At 51.4% G+C, this 19,810-nt stretch overlaps 1 protein-coding gene across 1 annotated transcript in view; it reads right to left on the reverse strand.

The window, feature by feature from the left end:
* The window catches only part of CDH22 (cadherin 22), a 136,745-nt gene that overhangs the window by 74,576 nt on the left and 42,359 nt on the right, over window positions 1–19,810 (reverse strand). Inside the window, exon 2 of the mRNA XM_010384183.2 lies at window positions 3,440–4,105. Coding sequence (XP_010382485.2) covers window positions 3,440–3,706 — 267 coding nt within the window. The 5' untranslated portion in view covers window positions 3,707–4,105. The remainder of the gene's footprint in view (window positions 1–3,439; window positions 4,106–19,810) is intronic.

Raw genomic sequence — 19,810 nt, forward strand, 5'->3', positions numbered from 1 at the left:
AGCAGTGGCAATTGTGGAGAGAGGTTGCTGGGGGAAACAGAAAGGGCCCTGGGCCCAGCACAGTGCTTGACTCCTGGCAGTTGCTTAATATGAAGCTCTTGAAGTGAGCATGGAGATTGTGTTAGGAGACCTAGTTTCTTGGGTTAGTTCTGCAGCTATGTTGCTGTATAGCCTTGGCATGATATTCTCTGTCTCTGGGCCTCAGTTTCCCCTCCTTCTAATGAAGGGAGCTACAGGCCCCTCCCCTGCTTACAGACTGTGGTTCCCTGAGATGGGGGTGGGGTCAGTTCATGCTGTTGAGGTGATAAAGGCTAGGTAGGGGCAGATGAAAGCGTGAGTCAGAAGCTGGTTTTCTCATCTTTTCAGGATGTGGGTGGCTGGGGAGGCTTTTGCAGAGCCCTAGCTGCTGGGCGGACAGCGGGGCTGAAGTGCCTGAGATGACCACTTCCTCTTACATTTAGGCAGATGCATCAGTCCTTTCTTGTGTCTCCGAGGTTTTCCTGGACCAAAGGCCTTTTCCCAGGTCTGGGAGTCTCAGAGGGGTCTGGAAAATCAGGCTGGGATTGGCCTCTTCTCTTTCTCTGTTGGGGGCTTAAAAGCTTCAACTCAGGGAGCCAGGCTCGGTGGCTCACGCCTGTACTCCCAGCACTTTGTGAGGCCAAGGCAGGTGGATCACTTGAGGTCAGGAGTTCAAGGCCAGACTGGCCAACATGGTGAAGCCTCATCTCTACTAAAAATACAAACATTAGCTGGGCATGGTATAATCCCAGCTACTTGGGAAGCTGAGGCAGGAGAATCGCTTGAACCCGGCCGTGGAGGTTGCTGTGAACTGAGATCGTGTCACTGCACTCCAGCCTAGGCAACAGAGCAAGTTTCTGTCTCAAAAAACAAAAACAAAAACAAAAACAAAACCACCGCCACCACCACCAGCAACAAACACTTTGACTCACACAGATTCAAATCTTGGCCATGCCAGTCACCCATGACTATGACTTTGCCCTCTGTTACTTCAGTTTCTTTACCTACCAAAGGGAATGATGATTTCTACCTTGCAGTTTAAGGGTTAAGTACTTTATATGGGAATAATAAAAAACAGCAACAACAAACAAGCCACAGGCTGAACACTTTATGTGCTCTGTTTTCTTCTTTAATCTTCAACAACCGACCAGGCGCGGTGGCTCAAGCCTGTAATCCCAGCACTTTGGGAGGCCGAGATGGGCGGATCACGAGGTCAGGAGATCGAGACCATCCTGGCTAACATGGTGAAACCCCGTCTCTACTAAAAAATACAAAAAACTAGCTGGGCGAGGTGGCGGGCGCCTGTAGTCCCAGCTGCTCGGGAGGCTGAGGCAGGAGAATGGCGTGAACCCGGGAGGCAGAGCTTGCAGTGAGCTGAGATCTGGCCACTGCACTCCAGCCTGGGTGACAGAGCGAGACTCCGTCTCAAAAAAAAAAAAAAAAAAAAAAAAAAATCTTCAACAACCTTAGGAAGCCGGCTCTCTGAGCCCCTATTTTTACAGATGAAGAGACTGAGTGTTGGGGCGGCAAAAGAACTTGTTCAAGGTCACACAGTGAAGGGGTTGGCAGAACCAGGCCTCAAACTCAGGTTTGTCTGTCTCCAAAGCCTTCATTCTTAGCGATTTCACCTTTGGCTACTACCTATCATATAGCAGCCTTGGTCACTCCATCCCCAGCCCTCACCCCATTCTACCAGCGCCACCATCTCCCACACCTGACTGGGAGTCAGGAGTCCTAAGCTCTGCCACTAGGTTGCTGGATGATCTTGAGCAAGGCCTTGAACCTATCTGAGCTCTGTCTGTCAAATCCTTGCTCAGCTTAATTCGTGGGAATCATTCATTCATTCATTCAGCCACATGTATGGAAGGGAAAGTAGCTTTGGGCCAGGGATTACTGTGTCTAGACCAGAGAAAATATGAGCTTCCTGCAAGGCAAACCCAAAGGTTTACATCTAGACTTTCCTTCTCTCCTTGTCAAGGATCCTGATCTCTGAGCCTCAGAACTGCCTCCTAGTTCTCAGACTCATTTAAGCACACAGGAAGCTCTGGAGTTGTCTTTACCCACCCACATTGCTGACCAAGACTTCCTGGAAAGCTAATTGGCCTTAACAAAAGCCAGATATTGTCCCGGGGCACCACCCCACTTTCATGCCCTACAATCACCCTCCACTTCAACACCTCAACTGCTGACAAGGCTCTGAGCAAACCAGCTATTTTCAGGCCTCCAAGTCTTTGCATAGGTTACGTCCTCTTTCCCACCAGCCTGATGAACTCCTACACCTACGTCAAAACCCAGTTCAGGTGTTTTCTCCTCCATGAAGCCAGACAAAATATACTATTTAATGATTGCCTACTCAGTGCCCAGTGCTGACTCGTGAAGCTTTTTATGCACCAGGGTGCCTCTGCCACTCTGGGGATCCCCAAACTGGCAGAGGCTGGATCTCACTCGCCTTTTCTCCCCAGCATCACACCCGGGCCCCACAAGGGGCTCAGGAATGGAATGGATGAATAAAAGTCCTTCTCAGCTCCTTATACTCTTGTGGCACAGATCTTCAGCCAGATTTACTAGCATTTACTCAGAGAGTTTGAGAAAGTAGTTTCATTCATTCATTCATTTATTCACTTAATGAACCATTTGCAAGCAATGTCTGTGCTAGGCACTGGGGATTTCATGGCCAGCAAAACAAACATGGTCTAATAGGAAAGACACATTAATTGTACAATCAAATAAACACATGCATAATTAAAGTGTTATGAAGGAAAGATGCTGGGACCTCAATGGGGATGTGACAGCAGATCTGTCCTAGTCTGGTGTGGGCAGGAAGGGTTTCTCTGAGAAAGTGGCATTGGAGCTGTAGTGTGAGTGTCAGGTCATCACTGGAAGGAGCGGGAAAGAGCAGTTCAGCGGGAGAAACAACTTAGGCAAAGGGGCAGTGGCAGGAGTGTGCATGGGGCATTGACTGACTTTCAGAAGCGCAACAGAAGGGCAGTGAGGCTGAAACTCAGAGAGTGTGGCAGGAGATGAGGCTGGAGGAGGAGCCAGATCTTTCTAGTCAATGGATAGAATTTGGGCTAGACCCCAAGTGCATCGGGAGCTGCTGAAGAATTTTAAGCAGAGTGGCTAGAGTATGTGTGTGAGAGGACCAGATTTGCAAACTCGTTCCTAAATCCCGCAAGCATCTAGCTACAGGATGGGATGGGATTGCCTGCTGGGCTCTCTCTAAAATGAGGGGGAGGAGAGGAGGCCATGGGGCAGAGTGGGAGTGGGGCTGTGGACTCCCCTTATCAGTCTTTGGCCAGGGAGCAGAAGGAGGCACATGAAACGTGGATTTAAAAGGAAAGGTGAACTAAGGTTTCTTGTATCTACCAGTGGGTGTCCTCAGGGTCCTGGGATCTGGAGTTGGAGTGGGGCCCCACTTTACCTTGCCCACGTACAGGGGCTCCGTGCCCGTGTACTCCTCCACCACGAAGAACTGGTTCCACACCCAGCCGCGTTTGACGCGGCCGGCTCCCAGCGCGCCCTCCTGCCGAGCTCCAGGCGCTGACGGCGCGGGCGTGCCCGCTGCCCACAGGCGCCCCAGCAGCGTCTGCGGCGGCGGCAGCAGCAGCAGCAGCAGCAGCAGCAGCAGTAGCGCGGGGGACAACGCGGCTCCCGCCCGGAGCCCCCTACCTTCGGGCCTCGGCCTCATGCTTGGCCTGCGCGGGGCCGGGGCCCAGGAGCATGGACGGGAGGCACCAGGGCGCCGGTGCTCGGTCGCACAACGATGCGGCGCCGTGTCACATGGTGGCCTCAGCGCGGCCGCCGGGATGTCGACCCCGACGGGGCACGCGGACAGGCCCGCGGCCCTGAACGCCGCCCAGCCTCGGGGGTGCCCGGCTGGAGGGGGAGGGGGCGCGGCCGCATCCGGGGCATGGACAGCCCCCGGGGTCTCCGCCCGCGCCCCCCTCGCCGCGTCGCGTGCGGATCACCAGGCAGCGCCTGGACAGCTCCAGAGTCGGGGAAGCGCCATGGTTCCTGCGCAGAGAGGATGCGGGTTGAGGCAGGTGGATCCCGCCAGGATTAGGGGCCTTCCCCTTCCATCAGGAGCCTGCAAGAGAAACAAGAAATCATCAGATGGGGCTTCTGTGTAGGGGGGCTGGGCAAGTTGAGTCTATCTTTCCTCTTGTAGGTACTAACTAAACACCTTCTGTATGCCTGGTACTGTGCAGGGTGGGACAGGCACCATAGCGACTCACAGTGGTCCCCTCTTCTTGGAGCCCATAGTCTAGTAGGCGCCCTCTCCCGCACACCGCAGCCTCTCCTTTCACCTGGCATCACACGCCCCTGCTCTCCCAACCTCCTGCGCCTTTCTCACAGCCCCTCCCCAGCTCAGCCTTCATGCCCACACAAGCAGAGACCCTAGTAGGTGGCGCCCCTGACCTGGCTGACAATGTCTCCAGCCCTACTTAGCCCCCCAGAATCCCCCACCCCAGGTGCTTCTAGAAGACATCTTCAAGAGCCCCCAAGACCCAGGCCTCCTCGGTGCACAGAAGTCCAGCACCCAGCCCACTACCCAATACGCCTGCCTTCCTATCCGTCGCGGCAGACAGGTCATTCCATCTGAAACAAGCACCAAGGGAAGGCCCTCTGATGTGCTCCTACCCCCGCACCAGCTTCTAGGGATAGAGCACATGAGTCCCAGAGGGCCTGGCTTGGAGACACCCCCAGTGACTCCAGGCAGGGTCACAACCCCTCTGAGGTTGCCTCTGGTGCCTCCACATTCCCCCAGAAAACATTTCTTTCCCACAGTCCGAGAGACACCTTTCCTCCCCACTCCTGGGCCAGCCTGCCGTCCCCAGATCCATCCATCTCTCCTCCCCTCTCTCCATCAGATCCTGCTTTCAGCAGGAAAGGATCTGAGGGACTAACGCCTACTCAAGCCATAATGATGAATAATGGCTTAATGTGGGTGTTTACAGGGGACAGCGATGCTGCTTAATGGAGGAATTTCAGGCACAGAGAGGAGTGCATGGAGGTGAGGGGCTCAATCCCCACTTGTCCTTCCCCTGAGTCCAGTTCAGCTCAGTGCCACAGCTCAGTTCCACCAAGTTTCAACTTCGTGCCAGGTTAGGCCGGTTGCCAGGGGCAAGGTAAATAAGCTCACAGTTGAGTGGGGTGGAAGGTGAAACCCTTCTTATAACAACCTAAATGCCAGGTGGCATTTGTGTGATCAGGGCTATAAAAGTGTCTGTGTGTGGACAACCTGAGACCTGTGGGGCTCAGGGAAGGGACTGAGCTCGGGTGTTTGGAAAGGGAAGGTAGGTGGGAGACAATCAGGGCTACTTCTTGGAGGAGGTGGCGTCTGAGCAGATGGGAAGAAAAGGGTGGGCATTTCAGGCAGAGGAGCGTGCATGATGGCTGAGTGGTCTGGCCAGTTTGGGGAGTTAGATTGTGAACAGGGGTGTGTGTTTGGGCAGATGGTGTGTAGCGGGGTCAGGGTCGGGGGCTGACCTGGCCCTAGCCAGATCTTCCTGAGAACAAAGGAAGTGGCCTAACTCTAGTGAGGAAGAAATGCAGACCACCTTCTTTAACCCAGCATCACAGTGGGCAATGCCCATCCCTTTAACTCATGGGAATCACAACTCTGAAAGTTGTTTTATGCCTCTTTTGCAGATGCCTAATTCCCCAGTGCTTTTTTTCTAGAATCTGCTCCAGAAAATCTTTATGGAAGGAGTTTCAGGGTGGGGAGTCATTGCTGGAAAGTGAGGGTGATAGTGAGGGGGTTAAACTGTAGTTCTGGGCTATGACAGTGGGAAAATGTCCACACTCCATAGGTAGGAATGGAGGGAGGGGTCTGGAACATGCTGTTCCCTCTTTCCCTATAGGCACAGCCTGAACTCACAGTGGTCCCCTCTTCTTGGAGCCCATAGTCTAGTAGGCGCCCTCTCCCGCACACCGCAGCCTCTCCTTTCACCTGGCATCACACGCCCCTGCCCTCCCAACCTCCTGCGCCTTTCTCACAGCCCCTCCCCAGCTCAGCCTTCATGCCCACACAAGCAGAGACCCTAGTAGGTGGCGCCCCTGACCTGGCTGACAATGTCTCCAGCCCTACTTAGCCCCCAGAATCCCCCACCCCAGGTGCTTCTAGAAGACATCTTCAAGAGCCCCCAAGACCCAGGCCTCCTGGGGTCAGGAGGACCCATGATCCTGCTGTGAACATACCCTGCCTGGGTGTAGAATGACTTCTATGGACCTGGGCACAAGGCTCCCCAACCCTGACAGCTCTGCTCTGCAAGCCCTGCTCTGTGCTGCCGCCTCCAGGGATCTGGCTTTGATTCCCCGCATTATGACCTGGGCTGGTCGTAATGAGGGTGGAGTTGTGGGTGAGAAGGAGGTGCCGCTCCGAAGTCTTCATTTCCTGGAGCGTAAGGCTTCCCTGGGTGCACCATGGGAACTCTTCCCCCAACTCCAACAAGCAGCTCCAGGGCCCATCACAGCCCTGTAGGGATGCAGAGGAGGGGAGAGGCTGAAGGGAGAGAGAATTTGGAGGGAGGTTGCTGCCACTTCTAGAGAGGGCTGTGGAGGTCGATGGAGCGGCATGTCACGGGGAAATCTGCCAGTGTTTGCAGGCACCCAGCTGTTGCTCTCCTTCCCTCCTTTCCTTTATTTCTTTGTTTCTAACATCTTTTACAAGGATGGGAGGCTCTGAGATTCATTCAGTCACCAAACATGAGGGTCTGCTACAAGCAGGGAGACAGAACAGTGTTTTATCTTTTCACTCATTCATTTATTGAACATAAGTTCACAATCGTTTTCTGTTTAAGACAGCAAGATGCAATCAGTTATTCAGCGATCTATCAGCAAAGAGATGCATTTCTTCTGGTTATTCCTTCACTCTTTCCACATATACTTACCAGCACTTCTCTAATACCAGTCCATGTACTGGGCACTGGGGACATAGCAATAAAAAAATGAAGTACTGGCCGAGAGTGGTGGCTTGAGCCTGTAATCCCAGCATGTTGGGAGGCCGAGGCGGGTGGATCACTTTAGGTCAGGAGTTCGAGACCAGCCAGGTCAGCATGGTGAAACCCCATCTCTACTAAAAATACAAAAATTAGCCAGGCATGGCGGTGGGCATCTGTAATCCCAGCTACTCGGGAGGCTCAGACAGGAAAATCACTTGAACCTGGGAGGTGGAGGTTGTAGTGAGCCGAGACCGCGCCACTGCCCTCCAGCTTGGGCGACAAAGTGAAACTCCATCTCAAAAAAAAAAAAAAAAAAAAAAAAAAGAAGTCCTGGCCTTCGTGAACTGACCTTCTGGTGGGGGACACAGATAATAGAGGAATTAATCTACAGTATAATTTCAGGGAGTGGTAAACATTGAGAAGAAAAGTAAAGAAGGAGGAAGTGGAGAGAGAATGATGGAAGGAATGGAGTGAGTGCGTTGTTAAAGATACGATATCAGGGAAGGAGGGCCTCTCAGAGGAGGTGGCATTGGGCCAAGTCTGGAAGGATGAGAAGGAGCTGTGCACAAAATAGTTCCACACAGAGGGAACAGCCTGTGCAAAGGTCCAGAGGGTGGAACGAGCTGAGATGGCATTTGCAGCTAAAGTGCAGGACGCATCTGGACATGTGGAATTTGGGGTGTTGGGGAGGAGAAGGCACTCTTGGTAGAAGGGCTGTCCAAGGCAAAGGCCTGGAGTCAGATCCCCACTTTATATATTTTAAAAATTTTATTTATTTATTTTTGAGATAGAATTTCTTTCTGTCACCCAGGCTGGAGTGCAGTGGCGTGATTTCGGCTCACTGCAACCTCTGCCTCCCCGGCTCAAGCAATTCTCCTGCCTCAGCCTCCCAAGTAGCTGAGATTACAGGGTACATGCCACCACACCTGGCTAATTTTTAAATTTTTAGTAGAGATGGGGTTTCACAGGCTGTTCTTGAACTCCTGACCTCAGGTGATCCACCCACCTCGGCCTCCCAAAGTGCTGGGATTACAGGTGTAAGCCACCGTGCCTGGCCAAGATCCCCACTTTGGAGAGGGGGAAAGTAGAGTCCAGGAGGACTCTATCAAGCCTACTTCGTGACAAAGCGGTGCCTCAAACCTGGCACTTGGACTCCCCAGGCATAAGGCATCTCTGGGGAATGGGAAAAAATGCACCTCTAGGTGACTGAAACCCAGTGTCGGAGTCACAACTGGCAGGGCAAGGCTGCCCCCACTCGTGAGGGCAGTCTGCACTATTATTTGAGGGTGGAGCCCTGGCCCTCCCATCCTCACCTCTCCCTCCCGCTCCTGGCCCTTCATACCTCAGCCTACAGGTCCTCCCTCAGGCATCTTGGCTAGGTGCCCTGGCAGCCTGCCAACTCTTCACTGCTCTGCACAGCCCTGCTAGGGCTGCCACAGACATGTTGGCCTCCTCCCTCCCTTCCTCCTTTCCTCCTTTTCTTGCTCCAGCTGCTTTTCCTGAATGGATGGTGACTACAGGACCCTGTCCTGGCATTCAAAATCGGTCCAGGGAGGCAGCTGTGGAGTCCTGCAGCCGCATTCAGCTCTCCTGGGAACCCCTCCCATGAGACCTGGGGCATGTTGATGGCCTTCCCTGGTCCTCAGGTCTCAGCCTACTGCACAGAGCTGTTTAATCCCAAATGAAATTAAAAACTGAGCCCAGGCCTGGCTCAATTAATTTTGGCTCTGCCCTGTCCACACTTCAGCCTCACCTCCTATAATCTGTCCGTCTGCCCAAGGGTCTACATATATGCCTATGGCTTCTATGTGCATGCGAACATGTGTCTGCAGTCACTTATGTGACTGAGTGTGCATGAGGATTTGATGTATATTCCTTCATTTCACAAATATTTATGAGTTTCCACTCTGTGTTGTTCTAGGCACAGCAAAAAGAAACAGGTACAGTCCTTGCCAGGTGGGGACACGGACAATAAACAAATAACGTGTCAGACAATGGCAAGTGCAGTGGAGAAAGCAAAGCAGAGTAAAGGGCAGGAAGTTCTGGGGATGGTGGGTTTGCTGTTTATCCATCTATCATCATTATTACAAATGATCATTTATGCAGGCTAGCCAGGGAAGGCCTTGTCATTAAGATGAGATTTAAACAGAGATCTGAAGTGAGGGGCAGAGGGGTTGTGCACAAAACTGGGAGAAGAGGGTTTCAAGCTGAGGCAAAAGCAAGTGCAAAGACCCTGAGGTCAGTAGCACGTGTCTAGTGGGAAGGAGGAACATGAGGGGGTCCAGTGTTGCTGAAGTGGAGTGAGTGCAGGGGAAGCAGCAGCCGACGAGGTCAGAGAGGGTGGAGGTGTAGTCAGAGCCTACAGGCTCTCTTGGGTTTTTACTGTGAGTGAGATGAGACCCCTAAGAGGGTTTGAGCAGAGGAGTGACATGATCTGACTTACGTTTTAAAAGATCATTCTGGGCTGGGTGCAGTGGTTCATGCATGTAATCTCAGCACTTTGGGAGGCTGAGGCAGGAAGATTCCTTGGGGCCAGGGGTTCAAGAGCAGCCTGGGCAACATATCAAGATCCTGTCTCTACAAAAAACTATTAAAAATATTAGCCAGGAATGGTGGCATGTGCCTATAGTCCCAGCTACTTGGGAGACTGAGGCAGAAATATTGCTTGAGCCCAGGAATTCAAGGCTGCCGTGAGCTGTGATCACACCACTAACACTCCAGCCTGGGCGACAGAGTGAGACCCTGTCTCTAGAAGAAAAAAGAAAAAAAAAAAAAAGTCCAGGCATGCTGACTCATACCTATAATCCTAGCACTTTGGGAGGCTGAGGCAGCTGGATCATTTGAGCCCAGAAGTTCGAGACCAGCCTGGGCAACATGGCAAAACCCTGTCTCTAAAAAAAAAAAAAAAAAGAAAGAAAAATTAGCTGGGTGTGCTGGCATGTGCCTGTAGTCCCAGCTACTCAAGAGTCTGAGGTGGAAGGATCACCTGAGCCTGGGGAAGTCAAGGCTGCTGTGAGACATGATCACGCCAGGCTAGGTGACAGTGAGGCCTTGTCTCAAGAAAAAACAAATCACGCTGGCTGGCTATTGCGTTAGGATAGGCAGGTGCTGGGATTGGGAGGGGCCCATGGGAATATTTCAATAATCCGGCAGAGGACTAGTTGGGGGCTTTGATCAAGGGGGAGCAGTGGAGATGCTGGGCCACAGAATATGTTGACGGGTCAGAAATGGGGTTCATGGGAAGACAGCAACTGAGTGTGACCATGCCCTCAGCCTGGGTAGAGGCAATGATGGTGTTTCCTTTCATTCAGAGTTGAAGATGGCAGGAAGAGCAGATTTGGGAGGTGGTCAGGAACTGACCTTGATGTGTTACAATCAGTTTTTGGACAGGTTACACCCCAAATCTCTGTTAGACATAAAGCAGAGATGCAGAGCAGGCTTCTGTGCCTATGGCCAGGAGTTCAGGGTGAGGTCCTGCTGCAGGTAGCAATTTGGGAATTTGAGTGGCATGTAAAGTTGAGACTGGGTGAGAGCACCAGGGAGTGACTGTTGATGGAGAAGAGATCTGGGGACTAAATGCTGGGGGACCACAGCTATAGTGATCCAGGAGATGAGGAGGAAACAGCAAGAGACTGACAGAGAGAAGGGGAGGAAAAGGGAGACATCCTGGGAGCCAACAGAAGAAAGTGCTATAGGGAGGGAGTGGTGAACTGTGCCTAATGCTGCCATTGCAGGGTGAGCGTCTGTCCAACTGTGCCTGGGACAGCTCCACGGCATAACTGTTAACAATGTCCCCCAGTTTGGATGATAAATCATGTGATCCTACTGACAGGTCAGATGTGGACTTTGACTTAACCATTGGAGTTAGTGGGGCAGAGGTCATTAGTGACCTTACTGGCAGCAATTTGGTGGAGTGGTGGGTGCACACGCTTGACTGGAACAGGTTCAAGAGAACCGGGAGGAGGGAAGGTGGGGACATGTGTGGGTGGGCGATGGCCCCTCTTGGGATTTGTGAAGGTTCATTTGCCTGCCGCCGCCCCCCAACCTCATCCCAATAGAGATGGCTCAAGACAGAGGCTCAGGACACAAATCAGCATACACATAATGCAACCAGGCAGCTTCAGCTGTGTGGGGAGGGCCAGAAGAGCCCCCTTCTCCCTGCATCCCCTCCTGTACTCTTCCCATCTCTCCTGCCACAGGGCCCAGCCAGACAGGTGAGTCTCTGTCCTTGCCCAGGCTCCCGTGACTTGGCAGATCCTCACTGCTCCTGCCTTGGGCTGGGTTCCTCTAGCAGGTATGGGAAGAGGAGAGCAGCCCCAACCCTGGGTGTGCTCCCTCTCTCCCAGCTCCCCAACAGCCTCGGGGAGAGTCCCACAGCTCCAGTCTCTGGCAGTCACCGAGTACCTGTTGTGCTCTGGGTCCTGTCACTCTGGGGGACACACAGAGGAGGCAGGCACGATGCGAGAAATATTAACAACTTGAGGCAGCATAGACATCAACCACCCCGACTGCAGAGTCCCAAGAGCCAAGGAGAGGGGAGGTCCAGGAGATCCCTGTGGTAGGGGCTAGAATGACAGGGTGAGGTGGTCTTCAGGGGGTTTGGGACAGCGTCTATTTACCAATAGTGATGAAGCATTTCTATACACATTACAGCCATACTACGTGTACTTGACTCCTTTCAGCCCTGGAAATAGGCCAGACGTGATCCCTGCTCTCAAGGCAGTCACAGCCTACGGTAGAGACATCCATTCCTTAATTCATTCATTCCACAAACTCTTACAGAACATTCCCTAGTGAGACAGACAGACCGTTAGGTACTCTTGGGATGATGGAAACCTAGAGACATAATTCTCCCAAAGAGCTCACCATCTAGAGGGTGGCAACAGCCATTCAGCATTTATAGTGCACCTCACGTGTACCATTTTCTCATTTATCCATTCAATGAACACTTATTGAACTATAGGGTACCAGATTCTGTGCTGGGTCCTTGGCAAGTTTCACAAATGAGCCTTAACAGGTTTGTGGCCAAGTTACCAGATTCTAATGAGAGAAATCCCTGGCAGTTGCTCATTTATCAGTGAACTAAAATCTAGTGAAGACCTACTATGTGCCACACCACGTGTAAGTGCTCTGCAAATTAAATGCACGTGCTCGAAGATGAGCAGGAGAGACCAATATTTTTTTAAACCCAAACAAAAAATCCCACAACAAAAAATACAACCAGGAAAATGGAAAGTATAGAAAACTCATGCACAGATGTGAAGGCTCAGAGGAACAGCTCCTATCTCCTTGGGTAACCATGGAGGGCTGCCTGGACGAGGGGGGCATTGGAGCTGATCCTTGAAAGGTGAAGAGGATTTGGACACAGGGAGATGAAGTAGGAAATTACCAGAAGAACGAGCATGAGCAGAGGAAACCTAGGACATGAATGGGATACAGTGAATAGTGTAGTCTGGCTGGGTTTTATGGTGTATAAAAAGAGTAATGATTGGTACCAAAGTTATTAAAAGAAAAAAGAACAAAAATGAAATGAGAAAAAAAGAGTTATGTGAAATACAAAAGACATGGCTGGCTGCAAACAGCCAATTCATCCCTCATCCTTCTTTCTTGTTTCACTTTCATTTCAATATTCGCCCTCAACTCAGCCATGTGCTCAGTCCCTCCTCTGTTAATAGTGACTAGTCTAAACCAACAGGACCCAGACCCCTCTCCCCACCAGCAATTGATTTAGAAAGTATTATGTGACACAATTCTGGTCAGTGAAATATAAAAGTATATCTTCTGTGGGCATCTGGAAAATTTTTATTATTCTTAAAAAAGAGATGCCTTAAGGAGGACCTTTTTGTTTTTTGCATGTGGAAATAGGTGATGGCTGGTGCAATAGCAGCCACTTTTGGATGATGCAGGGAACCACACCAAGAGGCCAAAGAGGCCTACTAAGAAAAGACAGAACAATCTGTGTCCTTGAAGATGTTTTTGAACTACTGAATTAAGCCACCCGGGGTCTTGAATCCACTTCCAGCCTCCACTTCCTCCAGACTCTCTTTCTCTTTTCCCTGAGCACAGCCTGTCTGGCTGTGTCTCCCTTTGGGGTTTGCTGCCAGCTGCAATGGCAAACTTCCGAAAGACAAAGACCACTGCTACTCCTCTTCCATCCCTTCCCCCATTCCCACACACATATCTGGCAGAGCTAAGCACAGAACTGGGGCCTGGGAGGGAGTCAGGAGAGGCTTGCTCCAGACAGACTTCAGAGGCTGGTCGGGTAATATGACTTTCCCTGTCACTGGGGAGTTGCCAGCTGTGGGCATCACTGCTGCTGCCTGTACTTCCGGAGTCTGGCTGGATGGCCAGCATGTCCTTTCTTTATTTCTCAATGCCCTGGCATCGTCACTGCCAAGGCTGTATGACTGCCAGCTTGGTGGCTCCAGGCTCTCCCTTGTCATCTGTCTTTCCCCCTGGGACAGGGGAAGGTATTCTTATCCTACTTGTCATGGGATTTGTGTCCCCTCACTCTGCCAAGACCAAGACGAGGGGCTGCACAGAGCAACCCCCAGACAGAACAAAGTAGAACAGATTTTGTGGTGCTGCCTGGGGCTTTGGCACCCCTGCCTCCTCCCCCAAATTCCTGATAATCTCTTAACATTCAGGGGACCTAAGACCACGAGATCCAAAGTCAGACCACAGTTTGAGTTCCAGTTCCATTATTTTACTCTATGTGTGACCTTGGTAATTTGCTTCATTTCTCTGAGTCTCAGTTTTCTCATCTGAAAAATGGGGATAATAGTACTTACCTCCCAGGGCCAACATAAGGAGTAAGCGAGATGAGGCATGTGAAGGAATCTGTGGTGTTTGGCAATAAATGTTAGTGAATGTCGTCAGAATGACTAGTGTTATTACTATTTCCGGTCCCTGGACAAATACTACTGGACCCTATTATGCACAAAGTATCCTGGCCAGGTAAGGAGAGTTTAGAGAACTTCATCCTCTCAGCCATTTATTTATTCACTCATGTATTTATTTAACAACTGTGCTAATCAGGCTTATAGCGCAGCCTGAGTCAAGAAGAGTGAAGAGTTGCAGAGGGTGTGGGAGTTGCCTCCTGCTCCAGCACCAGACTCAGGCTGGGGGAAAGGGTAGTTCAGGAAGAGGCAGCTCATTCATCTGTTCATTCCTTCACTCACTCAATCCTCGCAGCACACCTGGCTTGTATGTGTCCTCTCTCTACGCCTGCCTGGCTTCCAGGGCTGCCAGTGGGAGCGATGCCTGACAGTCTGGCTCCTGTCTGCCCCCACTGAGTCCCAAGGGCACTGTGCCTGCTGGATCCTGAGCCCAGAGCTCTCTGTGCTTGGCTGCCGTCTTCTCCCTGGGGGAAAATTATTTCTACCAGCTCAGTGCTCTCCTTTTGGGCCAGGATAGCTCCTGGTGTAATGCAGGAGCTACTGAGGCATGGAGGGGTGCTGGGAAGGTCCACTTTGTCTCTGCTCACTCTCAATGCCTCCTACCCCAAGGTATAAGGCACGATGGAGCCACAAATGAAGGAGGCAAACAGTTACTGCCTCAGCGTGCCTGCAATTCACATGAGCATGTGTGTGGCTGAACACACGCATGCATGTGCATCACTGACGTGTGCAGGGGCGGCATGCACATGCACCACATCCCGGCACCAAGGACAGCTCCCTACACACACTAGGTGCTCAGTAAGTGTGGAGCAAGAGACTAAATGGGGGTCTGCTCTTAGTGTGCTGAGCCCAAGGGCTATTTCTGAGGCCTGTGAGTGATGCACGTGTAGTGTTGGGACGGAGGGTGTTTGCATCTCTGAATGTATTTGTGTGTGTGGCAGGGGGGTGTTGGAGTGGGAGCAGGATATGCCAAAGTTTCTGGGCTTGGTAGCTGAACATCACCCAGGGAGGCAAAGGTGGAAGGTCAGGGGAGAGGGGATGGTCAGAGCTGGGGTCTTATGCACCCCATATACACGGTCACCTCATCTGCAAAGGCTGACCCTGGGCCCCTAGTCTTGCCCCTGCCCCAGGCTATATGCCGAACACGCTGCCATACACGTCTTCATGAAGCCCAGCTCAGTCTGGATGGTTCTCCTGTTCCAAACCTTCCTTGCTCCCTTTCCCCTTTAAGATAAAGCCCAGACTCAGGCCTAGCGTTCATTCATTACTGTTTAGATTAACAAAGGTTTTTCATGCTCAATGACTCCACACACAGCCTTTTGAGGTGGATATTGTTATTTGCATCCATTTTTCAGATAAGGAAACTGAGACACAAAGAGTTTATGTGATGGGCCCAAGGTCACACAACTGCTATGTTGTGGAGTCTGGATTTGAACTCTGATCTGCCAGCTCCAAAGCCTGTACCTTTACCCACTACCCACATGGCCCACTCAATGCTCTGCCTGATTGGGACCTGCCTACTCTACATCTTGCCTCTGCCTCTTTTCTCCCTGGGCAGATGGAACCACCTGCTGTTCATGACATTCATGCCTCTGGGCCTTTGCTCCTGCTGTCACCTCTGCCAACAATGCCCCTCTCTCTTGCTGTCCCATGTCCAGCTCTGACTCAACGTTCGGCTCCCAGCCCCACTGCCCTCTTCTCCATGTGATCTCTCAGCCTCCTCCCCCGACTCTGGAGAGCTCACACTTATCTGAGCCTGCGTCTCAGAATCAGGCTTTTCTTTGTCCTGGCCTCAGCACTCTGCCCACTGGCTGTGGATGCTTCATTATTGCTCTCTGTCCTCCAGCTCACACTTCAGTGCTGTGCTCAGAGTTTGCACTACTGAATGTATGAGTGAATCCATGAAGGGATGAGTGGATGGATGGATGAATGGAAGAACACATGGTGGGGTTGCCTGGTTACTGCTGCACCTATCCCTCAGACTGCTCTTCTATGCTTGTTCCACTTACGGATTCATCAAATATTTATTGAGCACCTACTATGTGCCAGGCTAAGGATGCAGCAGTTAGAAAGTCACACAAAGTCCCTGTCCCCATGGCCTTCCATTCTCTGTGTGTGTGTGTGTGTGTGTGTGCGCGCACGCGCGCATGTGTGTGTGTGGGGAGATACATTTATTCATCCAACAACCTCACAAATAAATGCACAATTACCAACTGTGCTAAGATCTGCAAAGAGAAAGTACAAGGAACCCCCACATTTATAGGGGACACTACCTCATTTGGGATGGGTGGGGCAAGTTAGGGAACAGTTCCCTGAGAAGGGGTTTTTTAGCTGAAACCCAAAAGATGAGTGAGATGTACTGAGGCACAGGTGGCAGAATGTGTAGAGCCATATTTAGGGGACTGAAAGGCCATGGGCAAAGCAGAGTATGAGGGGAGAGGCTAGGGAAACAGCTGAAGACGGGCCTGGAGGAGTTGAGATTTTGACTCAACCAGAAGGCACTGAAGAGCTTTTGGCAGAGGAGATGTGTTCAAGGTTGTGTTTTAAAAGAGGTCACTGTGCTTGCTGCTGGAAGAACAACCGCGGATGTACAAGGCTGGAAGTGGGGGACTCGTGAGAAGGTGGTGGTAGCACCTGAGGAAGAGGGTGGTGGTGGCCCGGACCAGGGAGGCCGGCGTGGGTTGGAGAAAAGGTGACAGACTTGGAGTATTTAAAAAGCAAAATGGACCAGAGCTGGTGATGAATCAGACGTAGTGGACGAGGGAGGGAGAGACATCAAGAGTGACTCCCCGGATTTTATTTTTGTTTTAGCTGACGTTTATTGATCACCTACTAAGAGCCAGGCACTGTTCTGGCACTTTATATGCATTAACTTATTTATTCCTCACAATAACCCCATAAAGTCAGTTATCATTATCCCCTTCACAATCTCATTTCACTCCATCAGAAAGCTAGCCAATGGGACACAGTGGGATGTGTCCCAAGCTTTGTTCCTTTGGGGAACAACCTTGGCAGATCAAAGGCACAGGGAAGGAAGAAAGAGAGGCCAGTTGCATACATTGAACTGATTCTGAGTCAGTAAGAATAATGCTAGATAACATTTATAGCACTTTTACTATGTGCCAGGCACGGTGCCATCCAATTAGCTAATAATAAGAGGTAACACTTAGTTTCATGCAGAGCACTTTGTATCAATGATCTGATTGAATCCTCACAATAGCTCTCTTTAAAATTTCTTTTCTTTTTTTTTTTTTGAGACGGAGTCTCGCTCTGTCGCCCAGGCGGGAGTGCAGTGGCCGGATCTCAGCTCACTGCAAGCTCCGTCTCCCGGGTTTACGCCATTCTCCTGCCTCAGCCTCCCGAGTAGCTGGGACTACAGGCACCCGCCACCTCGCCCGGCTAGTTTTTTGTATTTTTTAGTAGAGACGGGGTTTCACCGTGTTAGCCAGCATGGTCTCGATCTCCTGACCTCGTGATCCACCCGTCTCGGCCTCCCAAAGTGCTGGGATTACAGGCTTGAGCCACCGCGCCCGGCCGGCTCTCTTTAAAATTTCTATTACAGAAGCAGGAACAGTGGCTCAGAGAGGTTGAGGGACTTGCCCAAGGTCACACAGCTATTAGTGGAGGATCTGGAATTCAAACAGGCACTGGCTGTGGGAGGGAAATGAGGATGGGCCAGGAGGTGCTCAGTGGCTGCTGGAAAGGACAGGCCTGCATTTGGCTCTCAGCATGAACCATGTCCTTCCCCCACGCTACTTGAGGTGACTTAACCCAGGCCTGCGTCCCTCCTTAAGCCCTTACCTCCTGTGCAAATTATGAACATGTATGAGTGTGCGCGCACACACACACCATGCACACACATGCATACCGTGTGCACACACATACCATACACACACCGTGCACACACACACCATACACACACACCATGCACACACACACCGTGCGCACACACACACACCGTGCACACACACACATACCATGTGCACACACACACCATGCACACACACACACCGTACACACACACACTGTGCACACACACACCCTGCGCGCACACACACACCGTGCACACACACGCACACCATGCACACACACGCACTGCACGCACACACACACACCGTGTACACATGCAGACTCCTTGGCTAGTACTGCTCGCCTGCCCAGGGGCAACCTGTTGGGACCCTCCACCCAGTGCCCCTGGCCTGCACCTGTCTCCCTGCCCTGCCCCCGCCTTGCCCGCGTGCGGGTGCCTCAGGCAGAGCCGCGCTGTACATCATGTTGACAGTAGAAATTACATCCCGAGCTGCTGTTTTACACCGCGCCCTGTCAGAACTCACCGCAGCCCAGTGATCAGGACAAATTGAATACCATCCTGGCCGTGTCAATATTTATTCCATTTTACAAACGCGTCCGGATGGGGGCAGGGCCCTGCTGTGGTGCCAGCCAAGCAGAGTCCCAGGAGGCCCTTCTCCCTCCAAACCGCCTCCTCCTGGCTCTTTCCCCCTCTTCCTCCTCCTCTTTCTCTACTTCTCATAATCAGTTAAAATTGTAAAATTCAGCCTTGATAATGAAAGCTGCACAAATCATAAATGCATAGTTTAATGAAAAGTCATAAAATGAACCCATGAATTCACACTTTGAGCAAAATACTGAAAATAGTCCCCTCCTCAGAAGCTCCTACTGTGTGTCCCTTCTTGACCATAACCCACTGGTTCCTTCCGTCCTGGCTTTTATGATGACTAGTTCCTTGCATTTCCTTATTGTCCCCCGACTATGCATTTCTGACCACCTTAGTTTAGTCTTGCTTGTTTTTGAGCTTGTATGTCATACTGAACGGTCTTTTGCATCTTGCTTCTTTTTCTCAGCGTTATGTTCGTAAGATTTGTCTTTGTTCTTGTATGTGTTCCTTTTCACTGCTGCATAGTACTCCATTGCATGAATACACCATGACTTAGAAATCCATTCATCCATTCTCCTTTTTTTTCTTCTTTCCCCTTTTCTCCCACTTTTCCTTCCCTTCTACCTTCTTCTCTTCTTCTTCTTACTTCTTTTCCTGTTCCACATCCTGGTTGCCTGCCCACTGCTGTTCTATTGTTTCGTCTGCTACATCTGGGGGCTATGCACACATTCACACAGATGCACAGAAACATACATACACACACACATACACACACACACACACACATACACACACACACACATACACACACACATACACACACACACACACACACACACACTCTTGATCCCAGCTCCTCCATCCTACTGAATTACTGGGGAGCCCAGATGAACCCTCTGGGTCTCTCTCTCTCTCCCTACCCAGATTTTGGGTATGTGGCTCCAGCCAGAGGGAGGTTCTCCATGGACCTGAGTCTATTAAAGTTTATCTGTTAAACTGGATTCCTGGGGCAGAGACTGGGGAAATGGTACAGCAGGGTCCTTTGTCCTCACACATCCTGCCTCTACTCTAGCAGCCTTGGGGAGAAGGCCTCTCTTCCCACTCTCACCCACTCTGGGCTGGGATGGGGACTGAGGTGGCCCCAATTGGCCTTGTGTGTAGGATGCACAGCTGTGTGGGGAGAGAGGACTGGAACCTGGGCCATTCAGGGGTCAAGCCTCAACCTCAGCTCTGCTCAATGAAGTTCTCGCAGAGCAACCACCCTGTGCCTGGCATTGTGTCTCACCAAGGCAGAGAAGGACCTGCAGGCTGGTGCAGGGCGGGGGGGGGGGGGGGGGCTCCTAGGAGCCATTACAGAGCAGGTTTGGAGACCCCAGGAGCACGTGTGACACATTTCATCCCAGTCTCTCTTAGTCCCTTCTCTGTCTTGGAGCTGCTTTGATGATGCACATATTCGGGATAGTTAATTTTTATTGCAACCTGAGCAGATGACATTAAAGAATCTGTCCCTTTGTGGTACAGGAGAAAGCTCTCTAGGCTGGAAGGCAAGTGGA

This window comes from Rhinopithecus roxellana, chromosome 13, assembly GCF_007565055.1.
Source record: "Rhinopithecus roxellana isolate Shanxi Qingling chromosome 13, ASM756505v1, whole genome shotgun sequence".
Taxonomy (NCBI): domain Eukaryota; kingdom Metazoa; phylum Chordata; class Mammalia; order Primates; family Cercopithecidae; genus Rhinopithecus; species Rhinopithecus roxellana.